The sequence below is a fragment of the Lithobates pipiens genome, unplaced genomic scaffold (assembly GCF_037356315.1).
Source record: "Lithobates pipiens isolate NorthernLeopardFrog02 unplaced genomic scaffold, aLitPip1_a1.2 Scaffold_3, whole genome shotgun sequence".
Lineage (NCBI taxonomy): Eukaryota > Metazoa > Chordata > Amphibia > Anura > Ranidae > Lithobates > Lithobates pipiens.
This window is the reverse complement of record NW_027507790.1, coordinates 218184657-218206670: the sequence shown is the minus strand read 5'-3', so window position 1 is coordinate 218206670 and position 22014 is coordinate 218184657. Positions and strand designations below refer to the sequence as shown.

The 22014-nt window shown below is 42.2% G+C and overlaps 1 protein-coding gene across 4 annotated transcripts in view; it reads left to right on the top strand.

The window, feature by feature from the left end:
* The window catches only part of GHR (growth hormone receptor), a 546779-nt gene that overhangs the window by 489597 nt on the left and 35168 nt on the right, over positions 1 to 22014 (top strand). For all 4 annotated transcript variants that reach the window (XM_077462799.1, XM_077462797.1, XM_077462798.1 and 1 more), the window contains 5 exons: positions 5693 to 5752; positions 8933 to 9056; positions 13629 to 13786; positions 16214 to 16255; positions 18064 to 18187. In XM_077462799.1, coding sequence (XP_077318925.1) covers positions 5693 to 5752; positions 8933 to 9056; positions 13629 to 13786; positions 16214 to 16255; positions 18064 to 18187 — 508 coding nt within the window. The remainder of the gene's footprint in view (positions 1 to 5692; positions 5753 to 8932; positions 9057 to 13628; positions 13787 to 16213; positions 16256 to 18063; positions 18188 to 22014) is intronic.

The window sequence follows — 22014 nt, the reverse complement described above, 5'->3', positions numbered from 1 at the left end:
GTTCAGGAGGGAGGGGGGGCGCTCTCTCGTCCCCCCCTCTTTTCCTGCGGCCTGCCAGGTTGTGTGCTCGGATAAATGGTCTGGTATGGATTTTTAGGGGGACCCCCACGTCAATTTTTTTTTAAAATTTGATGCGGGGTTCCCCTTAATATCCATACCAGACCTGAAGGGTCTGGTATGTATATTTAGGGGGACCCCCACGTCAATTTTTTTTTTTACATTTGACACGGGGTTCCCCTTAATATCCATAGCAGACCTGAAGGGCCTGGTAATTGAATTTAGGAGAACCTCCACGCTTTTATTTATTTTTTATCTTTTTATTTTATCAATGAATGAATGAATTGTCGGCTAATACAGAGAACACTCATTGAGTGTTCTTTGTATTACGGGAGCCGACAATATAGCCGCAAGTGATTTTAAAATACTTTTTTTCCTGCACAAATGATACTTTGTGCAGGGACAGTTCTAAGCACGGGAAACATGCGCCCCTTCACAGGCATACTATAGACACCCCAGGTACGAAATTTAAAGGAATATTACACTTTTATTGTTTCACTTTAATCATTATTAAAATCACTGCTCCTGAAAAAACGGCAGTTTTTAAAACTTTTTTTTGCATTGATCCATGTCCCCTGGGGCAGGACCCAGGTCCCCAAACACTTTTTAGGACAGTAACTTGCATATTAGCCTTTAAAATTAGCACTTTAGATTGTGAACGTTCGAGTCCCATAGACTTTAATAGGGTTCTAAAGTTCACACGAAGTTTAGGTCTGTTCGCAGGTTCTGGTGCGAACCGAACAGGGGGGTGTTCAGCTCATCCCTAGCCTCTATTGACCAGTGCCCATGTTGATCAGTGAAGCACGCTTATTGGACAGGGTTTCTTGAAGCTTTCAGCTCAAGCTTTCTTGAAATGCAATTATGGCCTATGTATAAGTTATACATAGAGCACCAACAAGAACATTGTTCCCTAAGTGTGTATAGTACCAATGGTGGTAGTTGTTGAGGCTGAGAATTTATTTTGATTGCATACATTCACTGTAGTGACAGGTACCTTTAGCAGGAATTAAAAGGAGTTGCTGATTTAAACTATAGAACAGTAATGTTTTATATTTTATTTTTGTTTTTAGACTGACTGGTCCAAAGCTGTCTGCCATCCAAGGCTGTGCCTGAACTGCCAACTCTAGATGGTGGCGTTCACTTTTTTATTCTCTCCACATTGCAGTAGTAGGATGAGGCTCCATATTCCACATCATCACATAGTTTCAGCTCTGTGTAGAAGTAGAAGGCTGCTGTAGACCATGAGCAAGGGAAGAATCAGGAACCCAGCATAAACAATATTCTGAGGGCCAATACAACTAAGGCCGCGTACACACGGGCGGACTGTTCGCCCAACTTTGTCCGCTGAACAGTGTTTGGGCGGACAGTCCGCTCGTGTGTGGGCTTTCAGCGGACAGTTTTAGTGGACAGTTTGACGAACAAGGTTTTACGGAATTTCCGAAAAACTGTCCGCTGAAACCTTGTTTCAGCGAACAGTCCGCCCGTGTGTAGGCTTGTTCGTCAAACTAAGTTCCGCGCATGCTCAGAAAGGATTTACACGCCGAAAGTTATAATGCAGTGTATAGGACGTCGTATTTTTCGTCCCGTCGTACGTGCCGTTCACGTCATCGCGCACGGTTTCAGCAAACTGTTCGTTCGTCGTGTGTGGCCATGTCCGTCCATGCTAATTTTGAGCGGACTGTTTGCCGAAACTGTTTGACGAACAAGGTTGGGCGAACAGTCCGCGCGTGTGTACGCGGCCTAATGCTGCATACACACGATCGGAATTTTGGTCGGAAAAAGCTCTGATGGTTTTCCTGACGGAATTCCGAAGGGATTTCGCTCAAGCTGTCTTGCATACACATTGTCACCCAAATTTCCGACCGTCAAGAATGTGGTGACATACAACACGTATGACGGGACTAGAAAAAGGAAGTTCAATAGCCAGTAGCCAATAGCTTCCATCTCATAGTTGAATCTGAGTTTTTGCGAGTCGGAATTGCATACACATGATCGGAATTTCCGATAGAAAGTTTTTCTGTCTGAAAAATTGAGAACATGCTCTCAAATTTTTGCTGGCGGGAATTCGGCCAGCTAAATTCCGATGGAGCATACATACGGTCGCATTTTCCGATGAAACACTCTCATCTGTCTTTTGCTGGCCAAAATTTCCGATCGTGTGCACACGACATAAAGCATTTGTAGCAGCTTAAGTTGGTGGTATATGTAGTAGGCTTCAATTGGACTACTGGTGATGGTTTTAACCAGTTGCCGACCGCCGCACGCCGATGTACGTCGGCAGAATGGCACGGGCAGGCATAAGGGCTTACATGTACGTCCCTTGCCTCCCGCGGGTCGGGGGCCCGATCGGGCCCCCGCCCGGTGCCTGCGGCGGTCGGTATTCGTTCGGGAGCGATCCCGGACGAGGGGACGGCCATTCATTCATGGCCACCCCCTCGCGATCGCTCCCGACGAATAGAAATCCCCCGTGACATCATTTCCTCTCCTGTAATGTAAACACAGGAGAGGAAGTGATGTATTCTCTCCTCCGTGTCGGTATTTTTCGTTCCGACACGGAGGAGAGCGGATCGGTGAGTTGCACCAACACTCTACACACACAGTAGAACATGCCAGGCACACTCACACCCCCCCGATCACCCCCCCATTACCCCTGCCCCCCCAGTCACAGTGACACCAATGTCATTTTTTTTTTTTATTTATTTATTTTTTTTGCATTGGTGTCATTTGTGACTGTAATAACTGTTACGGCAGTTAGGGTTAGCCCCCTTTAGTTCTAATGTACCCCCCTAACCCCCCCAATAAAGGTTTAACCCCGTGATCACCCCCCGTCGCCAGTGTCACTAAGGCTGGGTTCACATTGCAGCGGTTTATGAGAACGAATGTGATTCGCACCGCACTGCAGTGCAAATCACATCCGATCTCTGTGCGATTCGAGTTCAGCCATTCGCCGCACCCGCCGCAAATTCGCACGGGACCCTTTTTTTGGCCCGCAGCAGAATCGGATCGCATGGGTGTTCACACCATGCGATCCGAGTTTGCAGATCGCACTGCGATATGCGAACTGATCTGGGGGTGTCAGTAACATTTCACTGACACTCCCAGCAGTTCGCATAGGGCAGTGTGAACTGCCGCCGGGAGGCATGCGATGCGGGAACCCGCCGCGGATTCGCGGCGTTTCCGCATCGCTCCAGTGTGAACCCAGCCTAATAAGCGATCATTTTTCTGATCGCCGTATTAGTGTCACAGGTGACGCTAGTTAGGCAGGTAGGTATTTAGGTTCGCCGCAGCTTTTTATAGCGCCAGGGACCCCCATATACTACCGCATAAAGCCCCCTGATTGCCCCCTAGTTAACCCTTTCACCAGTGATCACCATATAACTGTTACAGGTGACGCTGGTTGGTTAGTTATTTTTTTATAGTTTCAGGGTACCCGCCATTTATTACCTAATAAAGGTTTAACCCCCTGATCACCCGGCGGGTGTCATTTGTGACTAATAACTGTTAGGGCAGTTAGGGTTAGCCCCCTTTAGTTCTAAGGTACCCCCCTAACCCCCCCAATAAAGGTTTAACCCCGTGATCACCCCCCGTCGCCAGTGTCACTAAGGCTGGGTTCACATTGCAGCGGTTTATGAGAACGAATGTGATTCGCACCGCACTGCAGTGCAAATCACATCCGATCTCTGTGCGATTCGAGTTCAGCCATTCGCCACACCCGCCGCACCCGCCGCAAATTCGCACGGGACCCTTTTTTTGGCCCGCAGCAGAATCGGATCGCATGGGTGTTCACACCATGCGATCCGAGTTTGCAGATCGCACTGCGATATGCGAACTGATCTGGGGGTGTCATTAACATTTCACTGACACTCCCAGCAGTTCGCATAGGGCAGTGTGAACTGCCGCCGGGAGGCATGCGATGCGGGAACCCGCCGCGCATTCGTGGCGTTCCCGCATCGCTCCAGTGTGAACCCAGCCTAATAAGCGATCGTTTTTCTGATCGCTGTATTAGTGTCACAGGTGACGCTAGTTAGGCAGGTAGGTATTTAGGTTCGCCGCAGCTTTTTATAGCGCCAGGGACCCCCATATACTACCGCATAAAGCCCCCTGATTGCCCCCTAGTTAACCCTTTCACCAGTGATCACCATATAACTGTTACAGGTGACGCTGGTTGGTTAGTTATTTTTTTATAGTTTCAGGGCACCCGCCATTTATTACCTAGTCTCACTAGTGTACCCCTAAATTTAGGGGTGTCTACTTTCCAAAATGGGGTCATTTGGGGGGGGTTTGTGCCATCTTGGCATTTTATGGCCTTCAAAACTGTAACGCCCTTAGAAAGCCTGAAGGCGGTGCTTGGTTTTCGGGGCCCCGTACGCGGCTAGGCTCCCAAAAAGTCCCACATATGTGGTATCCCCGTACTCAGGAGAAGCAGCAGAATTTATTTTGGGGTGTCATTTCACATATGCCCATGGCATGCGTGAGCAATATATCATTTAGTGACAACTTTGTGAAAAAAAAAAAAAAAGTTTGTAATTTTCCCGCAACTTGTGGCAAAATATAAAATATTCCATGGACTCAACATGCCTCTCAGCAAATAGCTTGGGGTGTCTACTTTCTAAAATGGGGTCATTTGTGGGGGTTTTGTGCCATCTTGGCATTTTATGGCCTTCAAAACTGTAATAGGTAGTGAGAAGTGAACTCAAAAATTTACGCCCTTAGAAAGCCTGAAGGCGGTGCTTGGTTTTCGGGGCCCCGTACGCGGCTAGGCTCCCAAAAAGTCCCACATATGTGGTATCCCCGTACTCAGGAGAAGCAGCAGAATTTATTTTGGGGTGTCATTTCACATACGCCCATAGCATGTGTGAGCAATATATCATTTAGTGACAACTTTGTGTAAAAAAAAAAAAATATTTTTTTTTTTGTCATTATTCAATCGCTTGAGGCAAAAAAATAAAATATTCAATGGGCTCAACATGCCACTTATCAATTTCCTTAGGGTGTCTACTTTCCAAAATGGGGTCATTTGGGGGGGTTTTGTACTGCCCTGCCATTTTAGCACCTCAAGAAATGAGATAGGCAGTCGTAAACTAAAAGCTGCGTAAATTCCAGAAAACGTACCTTAGTTTGTAGATGTGACAACTTTTGCGCAAACCAATAAATATACAATTATTGACTTTTTTTTTACCAAATACATGTGGCTGAATACATTTTGGCCTAAATGTATGACTAAAATTGAGTTTATTGGATTTTTCTAATAACAAAAAGTAGAAAATATCATTTTTTTTCAAAATTTGCGGTCTTTTTACGTTTATATCGCAAAAAATAAAAATCGCAGAGGCAATCAAATACCATCAAAAGAAAGCTCTATTTGTGGGAAGAAAAGGACGCAAATTTTGTTTGGGTACAACATTGCATGACCGCGCAATTACCAGTTAAAGCAGCGCAGTGCCAAAGTGTAAAAAGACCTCTGGTCATTTACCAGCAAAATGGTCCGGTCTGAAAGTGGTTAAAGAACTTTTCAACATTTAAAAAAATTGAACTGAAATTAATGAGAAGTTTGTATATCTGACATTAGCTGTAAAACATGTTGGACTGTGTGTATCAGACTATTTCTATTTCCATTTTTTTTTTTTTTTTTTAGAACAATCTACATCCAGCTCTATGGCAGAAAGCGCAAGAGGACCTTTGCAGAAAAATACATGTAATTTAGTTATACTTTACTGTTTTTATATGTGCATCACTTACTATTAATTACTATTTGTTACATTAGCCTGATGTTTTTGATGAAGATAACCAAGATATATCATGATACCTCCCAGATTTTCCTAATTTATTGGGACCATTATAGATTTTTTTATTGGAAAAGAGGTGAAAATGCGTTTGCTATCATCTGTGTAGCACCCTGTTTAGGATTGATGGATAGCAGGGTTGCTATCAAATTTAGTTGCCAGGCGATAATTGCCTTTGCCAATTGTTAGGAGATCAATTGATTTCTCTCTAAAGCTGGACTTGTTGCACTCTTTCTCTTCTGTAACTGGGTGGCGCTATGCTAATGACATTAGATAAGACAGGGGCTTTGCAAGCTCAGACATGAATGTATGGGATGTCTCAGCCAATGGGCAGGGATGTTCTTTGGTCCCTTGGTCTGCTGGAAGAGCCTGTTTATTTGGGTGGAGTCAGGTGATCGGGGTTCTGTGCCACCCAGGCGGCTGACTGGGTGGATGTGTGTTGTGCTGCTCCCGACTGCTAGGCTGGAAGCCTGAGGACTATCCAGGGGATGTTTAGCTGCTAGGCTGCCTGGGAGCCTTTCCAGGAGCAGGAGAGCAGAATAGGGTTGGCACTGCTGGTTTGCAGTCCAACCAAAAGTAGTGGTTCCACCGAACTGGGAACTAGCTGTGGTCAGAGGTAAAAGGGGAAGCTGTCGCCACTAAGGGACCAACCACCTTGTTACCGGAGACCACTGTGAGTAAGTTGAAGCCAGTACCAGAGCAATCCTTTCTCCAGCTGGGGACGGTGAAGAAATGGGAAAACTTTAGTGAGTGCCAAGACTGGGACCCAGTTGGACAGCAGAGGTGGCTCCTGCGGAGCATCTGTGGGTGCCAAGCCAGGGACCTAGCAGGTCAGCAGGGGTGACACTTGAAGTGTATCTGTGAGTGCCAAGCTAGGGACCCAGCAGGGAAGCGGGGGTGGCACTTGGGGAAGAGACTGAGCACTAAAGTGGAAGAGTGCAGGGGATCCAGTGGCTATTGGATACAAAGTCTAGTGAAAGACTTGGGTGTTCATTGAGTAAAGACCCCCCACAGTGAGTGACTGTGGAGTAAGCAGAGAACTGTTTGTGTTGCCAATCGTTGAATACAACTACCGTTAGTAACTGCTAAAAGATTGTTGCCATAGGAGATAGCTGTCCTACCTATACAGAAGTGGTGTCTGGCTGGAGGCCTTCACCTGTATAGCTGTCTACCTATAGATGTCTCAGAGTCTGCTAATTATCATTGCACCCACTTAAGAGTGTCCTGGCCCTAACCCTCTCTTCCTCAGTTCTGTTCAAGAGACAATAAATCTCTTTGCATTGAAATCCACTGTACACAGAAGGATGTCAGCTGTCAGCTGTCCCTAACTCTGGAAGTCATCATTAGGCCTCTGGAGGTCCTGGACCTTGCTATATCTGGATATGGTCAATTCTGACAGAGATCAGGAAATCAGTTCAAGCCTTTGAAATTATATACGGTATATATGTGTCAGATGCTTCCATGCACTGTCTCTGATTTCAGGAGCAGAGTTCCTCAACATTTTCCAGGGCCAGATTGGCAGAGGCTGGCAGCATCAACACAAACACATGCTGCAAATCACATTAATTTCAGCAAGAACCAGTGGTGTTTTCATGTTTATATAGACATTGTGCTTTATGTGGTCTTTCTACTTTACACTCTAAGCATCCCGTGTTGATGTCTTTGTAACAGAGCCCACGCATTATGTAAAACTACATTTTTTTTGTAGTTTTTGAAAGCATTGGAATAATATAAAATCTGTAAAGTTAAGGGAAATCTTCTGTTAGATAGTTGTCCCCAGAAAAGGTGTCCCCATTGGAAGATTTTTCATCACCTGTTATCCTGATGACAGATGGATTTTCCACCGCTGGTCACCAGGACAAATACAGTAGAGTGGGTGAATGTACCCAACACGAACAAAGCAATAAACCTAATTACATTAGATACACTTTAAATGTATGATCTTTTATCTTAAGTAGTCTACATAGGCCAGGGGCGCCCAACCAGTGGCCCAGGGGGCCACATGTGGCCCACGGAGCCCTCTGATGTGGCCCGCAACCTTCTTCTGTGGGATGGCAGATCGGCAAGCCCAGATCATGGGTTGCAGACCCGCCATCCCAGAGCATCTGTGTTGTTAATGAAGCCGGAAAAGCAAGAAGCTGTGGAGCAGAGCTGTATAAGCCGATGCTTCCTGTACAGCGCCGTCTCTCAGAGTCATACCAATTGCACTCTGCCGGGGACAGCAACAGCAGGCAATACTTGAATGGAAGACTGTTATTAAAGGTCAGTTTATTACTAAAATTGCAGTGTATATATGGGCATATATGCACAGTGGTTACTGGGCTGCTTTCATAACTGATCCGCAGGTACTGTGCACCCTCAGGTTACCTGCACTGAGGCATAATCTTCTGTTATTACTTGCGGGTTTGGTGAGCATTTAGAAAGTGCACCACACCTGCAGGATATAATAGAAGTCTAGGGCAAAGTGTTGCTAACCCGCAGGAAAGACACAGGTGCACTGTGCTGCATTAGTGTGAAAGGCCCCTTTCACACAATCGGTCCAACTCAATCGGAACCTCCATTCACCTCTATCAAACGGCAGATTTGTGTCCTTTTACACCCACCTACTTCCAATCTGATTTGTTAAAAAAAAAAAAATAACAGAAGGGGATAAATCCTCTTTCATCAGGGTGGATCGGAGGACCCATAGAGTAGAGCAGGCTGTGTCCATGTCCGTGTCCGCTCTGCACGGACCTGTCATCTGCCTGCTCTGCTCATTGTGGCCTGTGACCAGTTACCAAGTTGCTTAAGTGGCCCTCGCTCTTCAAATGGTTGGGCACCCCTGACATAGACCATACTGAAACAGTTTGAGGTAAAAGAAAGTGCAGCTTTAAAAACCAAAATAAAATAACAAATACAGAGTACCTAAAGCTAATGATCAGTGCAGAAAAGCTATGCTTGCCATCCATTATATGTTGATTAGATAATGAATGCACCTACGTGACTATTTATGTGTATTGTACACGTATGGCTTAGTATCATATGATTGTGATATATTTAAAATAAAAACACAAACATTAATTTTATTAACACAATCTTTTGGTGGCTTTTAGATCCTCCTGGCTGGCCAACAATCACAGAGTGCCAATCATTCCAGCTGGAAAACTTTACTTGTCACTGGACCTATGGAGAATCTTATAACTTAACCAGCTCATTAAAGCTGCAGTATTTAAAACCGTTAAGTACCTCTTTCATTCTTTTCTATGTAGAAAAGTATTGCATAACTTAAAACCAACAAAATGGTTAAAAATGTATTTTTGTCTTTTATTGTTGTATTGGAACATTGCAGTATCTATGTATTAATCTGTGCTTTTAATTTAAATGTTCCCATTTTATTTTCTTAACAAACTTATTTAGGTAGGTATTTAGGTATCATTAAATGTTGACAGTCCATGCACACTACCTATTAACATGGTATTCACAGCCCAAAAACTTGTCATAAAGCATAACATTAATAAATACACACTCTTGTTCCTTGTACTAAACCTAACAGACTTATTAGAAGGCAATGAGTGTACCTCTATATTATAACTACAGTGCCTTGCGAAAGTATTCGGCCCCCTTGAACTTTTCAACCTTTTGCCACATTTCAGGCTTCAAACATAAAGATATAAAATTTTATTTTTTTGTGAAGAATCACCAACAAGTGGGATACAATTGTGAAGTGGAACGAAATCTATTGGATATTTTAAACTTTTTTAGCAAATAAAAAACTGAAAAGTGGTGCGTGCAAAATTATTCGGCCCCTTTACTTTCAGTGCAGCAAACTCACTCCAGAAGTTCAGCGAGGATCTCTGAATGATCCAATGTTGTCCTAAATGACTGATGGTGATAAATAGAATCCACCTGTGTGTAATCAAGTCTCTGTATAAATGCACCTGCTCTGTGATAGTCTCAGGGTTCTGTTGAAAGCGCAGAGAGCATCATGAAGACCAAGGAACACACCAGGCAGGTCCGTAATACTGTTGTGGAAAAGTTTAAAGCCGGATTTGGATACAAAAAGATTTCCCAAGCTTTAAACATCCCAAGGAGCACTGTGCAAGCGATCATTTTGAAATGGAAGGAGTATCAGACCACTGCAAATCTACTAAGACCTGGCCGTCCCTCTAAACTTTCAGCTCAGACAAGGAGACTGATCAGAGATGCAGCCAAGAGGCCCATGATCACTCTGGATGAACTGCAGAGAACTACAGCTGAGGTGGGAGAGTCTGTCCATAGGACAACAATCAGTCATACACTGCATAAATCTGGCCTTTATGGAAGAGTGGCAAGAAGAAAGCCATTTCTCAAAGATATCCATAAAAAGTCTCGTCTAAAGTTTGCCACAAGCCACCTGGGAGACACACCAAACATGTGGAAGAAGGTGCTCTGGTCAGATGAAACCAAAATCAAACTTTTTGCCCACAATGCAAAACAATATGTTTGGCGTAAAAGCAACACAGCTCATCACCCTCAACACACCTTCCCCACTGTCAAACATGGTAGTGGCAGCATCATGGTTTGGGCCTGCTTTTCTTCAGCAGGGACAGGGAAGATGGGTAAAATTGAGGGGAAGATGGATGCAGCCAAATACAGGACCATTCTGGATGAAAACCTGTTGGAGTCTGCAAAAGACCTGAAACTGGGATGGAGATTTATCTTCCAACAAGACAATGATCCCAAACATGGAGCAAAATCTACAAAGGAATGGTTCACAAATAAGCGTATCCAGGTGTTAGAATGGCCAAGTCAAAGTTCAGACCTGAATCCAATCGAGAATCTGTGGAAAGAGCTGAAAACTGCTGTTCACAAATGCTCTCCATCCAACCTCACTGAGCTAGAGCTGTTTTGCAAGGAAGAATGAGCAAGAATTTCAGTCTCTCGATGTGCAAAACTGATAGAGACATACCCCAAGCGACTTGCAGCTGTAATCGCAGCAAAAGGTGTCTCTACAAAGTATTAACGCAAGGGGGCCGAATAATTTTGCACGCCCCACTTTTAATTTTTTTATTAGTTAAAAAAGTTTCAAAAATCCAATAGATTTCGTTCCACTTCACAATTGTGTCCCACTTGTTGGTGATTCGTCACAAAAAATTAAAAATGTTATATCTTTATGTTTGAAGCCTGAAATGTGGCAAAAGGTTGAAAAGTTCAAGGGGGCCGAATACTTACGCAAGGCACTGTATATATCTTGTAAGGTTGTCATAGCCAAACTTCCAAAGAGTGTCACTGGAAAGGGAAGGGTAAGTTGCAGATTTAGGGGGAACAATAGTGATTGGGCCAGGTAGTTGTATGCCCTTAAAGACACACTAGTCACCAACAGACATTACATTTTAACCAGATCAGATCATTGTCTTATTGTGTCTTTGGTTACACTAGGTTTCAAGGGTTAGTCCCCCTAGGACCATGGTTCTGACTAGAGGTCAGCCGATATATCGGCCGATATTTGGCGTTTTTAAATTAATTGGCACCGATCGATTGTGCTGATGAAAAAGGCTGATTATAACTTCAGCGGAACTTGCAAAAGATTTCTGTAATAGAAGTCAATGCAAGTTGCCTGAATTCTTCAGTGGAGCGACCAAAGAGATACAATGTATACACTTATGAATGAACTGAACTCTGTATGTAGGAGATCTCAGTTTAACCATTTAAAGACTAAATCTTTTCTGACACTTGATGCTTACAAGTAAAAATCCTGTATTGTCTGATAGAAAATCACTTCGAACCCCCAAAAATTATATATATTTTTCTAGCAGAGACCCTAGAGAATAAAATATCGGTTGTTACAATATTTTTCGACGCACGGTATTTGTGCAGAGGTCTTTCAAATGCAATTGTTTTGGAAAAAATACACTAATGATTTAAAAAAAAAAAAACAGTAAAGTTAGCCCATTTATTTTTGTCCAAAAGTTTTTATTAACTGTATTTAATATATAGTTTTGTTTTGTTTGTTTTTTATCTAAATTATACATACAAGTGAACTGGAGGTTTGTTTTGTTTAATAAATGTTTAAATGCAAGACATTTTCTGTATCACTTATTACTTAAGGCTGCTTTCACACTGGAGCGGGCAGGCGTTGATGGTAAAACACTGCTAGTTTTAGCGGCGCTTTACCATCATTTTAGAGGCGCTATTCTGCTATTAGCGGGGCACTTATAACCCAGCTAGCGGCCAAGGAAGGGGTTAAATGTGCCCGTGAAGCGCTGCTGCCAAATTGCATTGCAGGCGCTTCGGCAGCGGTGCCCATTCATTTCAATGGGCAGGAGTGGTGGAGGAGCGGTATACACCAAAGATGCTGCTTGCAGAACCTTTTTTAACTTCCTGCCAGCACATCGCCCCAGTGTGAAAGCACTCGGGCTTTCACACAGACTGCAGGGGAGCTGTTTTGCAGGCACTTTACAGGTGCTATTTTTAGCCCAAAAAAAAAAAAAACGCCCCAGTGTGAAATGTGTCTGTTAGATTTTATGAGATGGAGAAAAAAAAAGGAAAAAAATTAAAAATCAGCCTAACATATCGGCCTAAAAAAAATCTGCAACATATTGGCCATCGGCCGGAGCCATTTCTAAATATCGGCATCGGCCAGAGAAAAGCCCATATCGGTCAACCTCTAGTTCTGACATCTGAAATCTCTGTTGCCCAATCAGTGTTGTCTGCCTTTCCATGAAGTGATCAGCAAGGGTGCGAATCTCAACTATTATCGATTACCAAGACTAGCTCTACCTTGGTAACTGGTTCATCAAAAGACAGGCAGAGTAAGGCTTTGTCTAGGCAACAGTTCCTCAAAGCATAGACACGACACTGTTCTGAGGTGGCAAAGTTAACTCGGTTTACTTTATTTTAGATTTTACCATTGCCAGGTTAAATGATGTTTTAAAAAGTGGGCCCTGTCTAGTAATTCTGTAATTGGAAGATTTGAGAAAAAGTTAAAATAGGAAAAGGATAGGAAAGAAAATCTGTCCCTCCATGCTCCTTATAGCTTGCAGTAGACTATGGACCTGTGTCAGTGGTCTTTTGTTCACATCAGAACTGCTTTTCTCCCCATTCAAGTCAATGAGAATTTCAAAAGCAACTTAGAGTAGGTTGATATAGTTTAGGAGGAGGTCAGATTCGGGTCAGTAGGAGTTCAGTCGCAGGCCAAATGCACTTAAAAGGCAACTGCACTTACCCATCCACAAATACCCAAATTATTGACACAGGTCCCAACCACGACACTACCTGCCTGGAGTTTGCATGTTCTCCCTGTGCCTGCGTGGGTTTCCTCCGGGTACTCCGGTTTCCTCCCACAAACCAAAGACATGCAGGTAGGTTAATTGGCTTCTGTCCAAAATTGGCCTTACTATATGAATGGTGACCTTGGATTGTGGGCTCCTTGAGGGTAGGGACCGATGTGAGTGTGTAATGTACAGGGATAGGGACAATTGTAGACACTCACTCAGGTTGAACTGGATGGACTGGTGTCTTTATTCAACCTTGCTAACTATGAAACTAGGTCTCAGTAATTGGAAGTGTGCATAAACATGCTACAGCGAAACCTCCCATGGTGAGTTGAGAATCACTGTTCTGCAAACTGGGAATTATTTGCTGAGCACCAGGATACCAGTAACCTTGCCTGAAAAAAACAAAACCCAGAACAGTAGAGCTTAGTGAATTTCACTGTAAAATTTTCAAGTTTTCAACATTCCCAACCCTTCAAATGTTATAGAATTGTCTACGTTTATGTTTGTTTGATTGTCTGTGAACTAATTTATCATGTGTGTTCCTTCTTCTCAGAGGCCTGAATTGGACCGATTGCCCTGACACAGTGTCTGCTGGTGAAAATGGATGCTATTTCAGTAAGAACTACACATCGATTTGGGTTCATTATCATGTTCGCCTTGTCAGTGACAATGTCACCTATTATGAACTCACCTTCACCATTGATGAAATAGGTAAGTCGTTTTCCCATAAACTGCCATTTCTGATTAACCTAATTTACCCTAAATATAAAACAGATACATTTGAGGCACCTAGAGATGCCATCGCTTATCCTCAACCTCCCTTAGGGTACTTGATGCCTCCAGGGTGTCTTATTGTGTAAACAGCAATTTCAGCTTCAAAGTCCTGTCCCTCCTACTCCACCTCCCAACCCTCATGACTGGATCATAACTATGATGGGTGGACTAGTACAAATAATATGTACAGGTTCTCCAGGCTTAGCCAAATGTACAGTATGTGCAAGTATCTCTAGATACCTTCATACTAGGTCTGCTCTCAGTTTATACGCTTTATATTTATTGCAGGCACACTTTGAATAGAAGAAATACTCAAGAATCTGAAAATAGAGCACATGTTCAGGCCATGTTTGTGCTGTAAGGATATTCAAGTATATTGCACTAAAAATATGCATACCTGAATATACACCAAAAGTGCATTATGACGTGGCCTATCACATAACCACTTCCATACAGGGCATTTTCACCCTGTTCCTGCCCAGGTCAATTTTCAGCTTTCAGCGCTGTCACACTTTGAATGACAATTGCGTGGTCATGCAACGTTGTACCCAAATTACATTTTGATAATTTTTTTCCCCACAAATAGAGCTTTCTTTTGGTGGTATTTGATCACCTCTGCGGTTTTTCTTTTTTGCATTATGAACAAAAAAAAAAGCATACGTTTTGAAAAAAAAACAATATTTATTACGTTTTGCTATAGAAAATATCCCATTTAAAAAAAAAAAAAACATTTTTTCCTTTGTTTAGGGGCTGATATGTATTCTTCTACATATTTTTGGTAAAAAAAAAATTCCCAATAAGCTTATATTGATAGGTTTGTGCAAAAGTTATAGCGTCTACAAAATGGGGGATAGATTTGTAATTTATTTTATTTATATATATATATATATATATATATATTACTACTAATGGCTGCAATGTGCAATTTTTATCATGACTGTGACATTGCAGTGGACAGATGGGACACTTTTGACACTATTTTGGGACCATTCACATTTATAAAGTGATCGGTGCTATAAAAAATGCACCAATTTTTGTATAAATGTGACTAGCAAGGAAGGGGTTAACACTAGGGGGCGTTGCAGGGTTAAATGTGTGTCCTAGGGAGTGAATCTAACTGTGGGGGGAGGGGACTGATGAGGGGAGGAGACCGATCAGTGTTTCTCTGTACAAGGAACATCCGATCAGTTCTCCTCTCCCCTTACAGGGGACATTTTATTCATGCTTTATGCATGGGTAGCATCTAGCAGCTGGAGAAGAAAAGCTTGGCCCATTCACTACAGAAAGACCGCATGTCTGTTTAGTCATCTAAAAATATTAAATCACACACAAGAAGCATGGTTTTAATATTATCATACACCATCTAATTTTTTTTTTTTTTAACATGGTCTGGTCACAACCATGCTAAAGCTTTAATGGGTGGGCACCCACATCACCACTACTGATGTAAAATAAACAAAAGTGTACAGAAAAACAAATCCTCACATGAATGTGACCATACAAGGATACAAATCGTGGGTGCATTGCAACCCTTTGCATTGCTGTATATAGTTATACCAAGATCACCAACAAGAGCATTTCCCAAAGTAAGGTGTAAGTACCACTGGGAGTAACTGGAAGGGGTACTTACAGTGAGGATTATGAGAATTTATGCATATAACCACCTTGTGAAAAGATATGTTTACTCTATTGAGAGATGCCATTGGCAAGAACTAGAAGGGGTGTTGAATTAAACCACAGAACATCACTATCTGTCTGTTATTTTCAGTACGGGTTGAGTAAGAGTTCCTTCCGCAACGAGGCTGCATATGAACTGCTATCCCTAGACATTGGCAATAAACCCCACCTTTCTCAATTAGCTACTCCTGTTTAAATTATCAATCCTGCATCTTGGCACAGTTTCTAAGGCTGCATTAGTCTATGAGGAAAGAAAAGAAACATGAACGCACCCAGGGATAATGTGTGATAATAACTGTTCTGTTACAGCCAATGCAGCTAAAGCATGTCAACAGCCTTAGAGGGAGTAAGAGGAAATCCCTGCAAATTAGGGGAATCCCTTGGAGCCTCCAAGGGCACCAGAACTAGTGTCCCTGTTGTAAGATTCCCCCTCTTACTTTTTTGGGGACAACACAAAATGAAGGATTTATTTTTCTTTCACTTTCGATGCTAATGGTAAACAGAGCAAATAGAAAGGGTGAATCTCCCTAATGGGGGCCCAGACAGCATTACAAACCTAATAGTAGTTCTAATCCATATTTACTCTATTCAGAACTAAAAAGAAAAGTTTTTTGCTTTTTGTTATACTCTAATATTCTGTCATTTTCTGTAAGTGTCCAAACTCTTTTTTTGGTCATTCTTTTTTAGAAGAACGTACAACAAGGTCGCAGAAGAGCATGCTAAAGTCATGTAAGTTTCCTATAATATATTATTTTTTATGTTTTTACATCACTTCCTCATTTTACATTAACTTAATGAACATAACTAAGATGTGTAATGTTATCTCCCAAGTTTGTCACTAGCTTTTTGTAACAGTTATGTTTTTTTTAAATTAGAAAAAAAAAGTGAAGCGTAGAATATGGCCAGTTATGGGTAGGGATCAGGCAGATCAGTGCAAGTCTTGAGTGTCTATTTAGCAATTTTTTCATCCACACAACTTTAAAGTGGAGTTCCAGTCATTATTTTATCTATTAAAAGTCATCAGCTACAAAAAGGTTAGCTGCTGACTTTTACTAAACAGCCACTCACCTGTCCCATGATCTAGCGGTGCACTCACCATTGCTGTGTTCTCCCCGTGTCCTCCCTCGGCTCCGCCGGCATCTCTACTATGGGCACCCGGCTGTGACAGCTTGCAGCTTCACAGCTGATGTCCACTGCGCTTGCACGAATGGTGCTGCACTCTGTGACTGGTCCCGAAGTCTTCTAGGACCTGTCATGTGTCCCAGAAGACTTCAGGAGGGAGAACTACTGCTTTTGGTTTACTAAGGCGACTAGAACAGATGTGGGAGTAGGAACCCGTCAAAATTGGGTACCTGCTTCCCCCCTCCTCCCCTAAAGCTCAGTTTCACAAACCAGAGCCGGAGAGGAGGCCTTACAGTGGAAGTTCCACTTTTGGGTGGAACTCCGCTTTAATCCAAGATTCACCGATTTTTCTCATAAGATTCAATTAAAGGGCTTGCAGCAATAACGTTTGGCAAACAAACAAGTTAAAACATTTTTTTAACTTGATATCAAAGTGTTTTACCACTTGTTGTCCATATGATTCAACACTGTTAACTTATAAAAATATATTTTATATAAAGCAGGGTGAATTGTTTTTTTTTAAATTTTGGAGCAGCCTCGTTCTTTTGTCCAACATTTTAGACAGGCAGCGCCATCTGTTGAGGAACGTAGGAACTAACGATCTGAGCTGATGTTTGCTGTGAAGTGATGGCGCAGAGTATTCTGAACAAGATAAGGTACAGTATATAAACAAAAGAAAGTTAAAAAAAATGGAGTTGCCATAAACCTTTCTATTATAAAATGGGTTAATTATGGTGAAAAGTTTGATAGATAGACCCATTATGGTTTGTATATAAGTGTGTTGTGCTATACACTTGTGCCCAGAGTTCCTCACTATGTTGCCAAGCCAAACTGGGAGAAGTATCCAGAGGAATGACAGTGGCAGCATCAATAGATGCACGTGATGCACACCACATTATTTTAGGTATGTAGGAATTCTCCAATAATGTCTGCTGAGCCATTCTTCTCAATATGGTCTATGTTACACTCTGAGCAACCCAACTAGGTGCCTCTGTATGTCTTTTGTTTCTGACCTTTTATCTCAGGATGATGGAAGGTAAGTATTTTTCTGAAAGGACAGAAGTAGGTAAAAAAGCCATGTGTAAATGGGGGCAGGAGGAAGTACAGCAAAAGTTTAGGAATGAGTGTCTGAGGGCCACACAATAGCGATCCCTTGATGGCCTTTGTGGTGCACTGCAGCATGAATGCATTGCCTGCTAATGGGACAGTGTGTTTGGTGCCATTCTAAAAAGCACACATTTCTGTACTTTACATGTTTTGCAGTATCCTGAAACTGAACTTTCTGCAATGTAATAGTCTAAATCTGACAATTTAGGTGTAATACACATTTGTGGTTTAGCATCAAATGATTGTCATATGTATAGAATAAAGCTGTAGACTATATGTTTATAAATTCATATTTTACTCTATTTTAGATCCTCCTGGGTGGCCAGTAATCACAGAGTGTCGATCCCCCCAGCAGGAAACTTTTACCTGCCACTGGACCTATGGAGAATTTCAGAACCTAACTGGCCTGTTAAAGCTACAATATAGAAAACCGTAAGATACCGCTTGCTTTAATAATAAGCATTATGTACTGTAAATTTTCAGGTGAAGTGGACCTTGTATGGAATGAGCATATAAAAAAATCTGGCTTGCAAACTGGTCCACTTTCATTAGCTGCTATTCTGTGTAGAAACGTACTTAATATCAGTGAATTGTTCAGGAATCAGGAATATATTTTCTGTCTTGTGCCTTGAATTTGAAGTGGTTGTGAATGAATGAATAAATTGTATAGCGCTACGTATGCAAACGAAATCGCCTCAGGGCGCTCTGCCACCAGTGTCCGTCTGGGTTTTTAGAAGAGATGGGTCTTGAGCTTCTTCCTGAAGGTGAGATAGTTTTCTTCTGAGCAGATTCCATAGCCGTGGTCCTTGGATTGCGAACCTTCGTTTGCCTTTTAATTTATAACGGGTCTTGGGGATGTAGAGGAGGTTCTGGTTAGTTGACTGGAGAATGCGACCTGGGGTGTAGTGCTTTATTTTGTCGCAGAGGAATTGCGGGGCCTTTCCTTGTGTACATTTGTGAGTGAGGCAGAGGGTCTTGAATGTAACGCAATCCTTCACGGATAGCCGATGGAGGGTCCTCAGGGATGGGGTGATTGATTCCCATAGTTTTTTTTTCCAGTTACCAGTCTGGGTGATGTGTGCTGGACGGTTTGTAGACGTGAAATTTGGTATTTTGGAAGTCCTAGGTAGACGGAATTTGCGCAGTCGAGTCGGGAATTGTTCCAACTACTGCTGCTGTATCTCCTTCCGAGGTGAAGGGGATGAGTCTAGGCAGTAGGCGAAGAAGGTAGTGGGATCCACTAATTACTGATCCTATTTGTGCATACATTGTCATGTTTGAGTCAAAGATGACTCTGAGGCTTTTGGCTTTAGTGCTGGGAGTGATGAGTTGTCCGAGGATGTAATCCCTCTCCTATACCCTGTGAAGTGAACAGCCTCAGATGATACACAGAGATGAAAAAAATCCTCCTACATAAGTTCTACATGTATCTCTGCTGCCTTTCCCTTTCTACACTCTTTAGAAAGTACGGATCTTGTTAAAAATCTTGTTTCCTCATTCAGCAGTAGGTGTGGAGTTTGAGCTTACACTGTGTGAGCTGATTGGAAGAAAGGCACCCCCCCCCCCCCCACATAGGCAGAGGAACAAAGGAACATGCAGAGCTTTACTGAGGATAGACAAGCTCTCTGCTAATATATCTCTAGGTTCCCTCCCCAACACAAATTTTCAGCTGCTTTTATCTCCTGTATCAGAGAACTGTATCAGAGAACTTGTCAGACATAACTCTGCTGATAACAGAAGAACGGAGCAGCAGAAAGACACAGGACTTAGAGCTTTGGAGAGAGATACTGTAAGTAAACACTACAGTTCTCGGGTCCGATTTCATGAATGAAGTTTACAACCACTTTAATATCATCTTCTTTATGATAATCTTATTCAAAGTATTTCCTAAGCAAACTCACAGTACCACCATGCTGTATCAATTAACCACTTCTGGAAGATTTACCCCCTTCATGATCAGGCCACCTTTTGCAATATGGCACTGTGTTATTTTAACTGACAATTGCACGATCATGTGACACTGTACCCAAATAAAAATTTCCTTTTTTTTCTCGCAAATAGAGCTTTGGTGGTATTTTATCTCCTCTGCCTATTTTGTTTCCGCTATAAACAATGATATTGGGTCTGGGATTAAAAGTACCATTTCTGTCTTTGCAGATGACATCAAACTATGCAGTGGAATAACATCCTTACAGGATGTCTCCAATTTACAACCTGACCTCAATGCTCTGTCTATTTGGCAACTAAGTGGCAAATGAGGTTTAATGTTGATAAATGTAAAGTTATACACTTGAGGGCTAAGAATATGCATGCATCATACATACTAGGGGGAGTACAACTCGGGGGATCCATAGTGTAGAAGGATCTGGGGGTTTTGGTAGATAAGCTCAATAATAGCATGCAATGCCAAACAATGGTTTCCAAAGCGAGCAAAGTCCTTTCTTTTATTAAGAGAGGTATGGACTCCAGAGAGAGAGAGATGGCACTGTTCCCATGTACAAATCATTAGTAAGACCTCATCTGAAATATGCAGTTCAGTTTTTGGCACCAGTTCTCAGAAAGGATATCGGGGAACTGGAGAAAGTGCAGAGAAGGGCAACCAAACAGATAAGAGGTATGGAGGAGCTCAGCTATGAGGAAAGATTAGAGGAACTGAATTTATTTACTCTGAGGAGAGTAAAGGGAATATGATCAACATGTACAAATATGTAAGGGGTCCATATAGTGAACTTTGTGTTGTTATTCATTTTAAGATCATCACAGAGGACACGGGGGCACTCTTTACATCTAGAGGAAAAGAGATTTAATCTCCAAATACGGAAAGTTTTCTTCACAGTAAGAGCTGTGAAAATGTGGAATAGACTTCCTCCAGAGGTGGTTCTGGCCAACTCAATAGATTGCTTTAAAGTGGGCCTGGATTATTTCCTAAATGTACATAATCTAACTGGGTACTGACATTTATAGGTAAAGTTGACCCAGAGAAAATCCGATTGCCTCGCGGGGGATCAGGAAGGATTTTTCTCACCTGCTGTAGCAAATTGGAGCATACTTTTCTGGGGTTTTTCGCCTTCCTCTGGATCAACCGTGGGTGAAGGATTGTGTACGTGGGATTGTATTTTTTATTTTTTTGGTTGAACTTAATGGACTTTTTTCAACCTATGTAACAAAAAAAAAGACCAACAAATTTGAAAAAAAAAAAATATATATTTTTTACTTTCTGCTAAAAAACATATCCAATAAAAAAAAAAGAAAATAAATTGAATTTCTTCATCAATTTAGGCCAATATGTATTCTGCTACATATTTTTGGTAAAAAATCCTAATAAGCGTATATGGATTGGTTTGCGCAAAAGTTATAGTGTCTACAAACTATAGGATATTTTTCTTTATTTTTTCATTTTTCTTTTTATTAGTACAGACGGCGATCAGCGACTTATAGTGGGACTGCGATATTGAAGGGACATTCGGACATTAACTGACATTTTTGGGGACCAGTGACACTAATACAGTGATCAGTGCTAAAAAAATGCACTGTCACTATACTAATGACACTGGCTGGGAAGGGGTTAACAGGGGCGATCAAAGGGTTAACTGTGTGCCTAGCCGGTGTTTTACTGTACAGTTATTTGAGCTTGTACTAGAGGTAGAGATTAAATATATTCCCTGCTTTGTAGGGAAACAAATTTCATCTCTTTCCTCCTGTCAGAATAGCGATCTGCCTTGTTTACTTAGGCAGACTGCCATTTTGTCTCTCTGCAGGAGGATCAGCGGGTGCCAGTGGACATCGAGTCCAATGTACCTGCCTATTGGCTCCCGCTGTGTGTAATGACAGCAGAAGTGAGGCGCCACGAACGCGAACACGCACCTGGGAAATGTTGGCTCAAGTATATACAATGGATATAAAAAGTCTACACACCCCTGTTAAAATGTCAGGTTTCTGTGATGTGAAAAGATAAATAATTTCAGAACTTTTTCCACCTTTAATGTGACCCATAAACTTTTCTTTATTTCTGTTTTAAAATTTTGTAAAAAAATGAAGCTTTCTCCTTCACTGATTGGCACTGATAAGCTGCACTGATAAGGTGGCACTGATAGGTGGCACTGATGGCCACTCATAGGTGGCACTGGTGGACCCAGATGGGCAGTGATAGGTGACATTGATGGGCACTGAAAGGCTGCACTGATGAACACTCATAGGCGGCATTGATGGCTGGCACTGATTGCACTGATGGGTATCACTGATGGCACTGGCACACATTA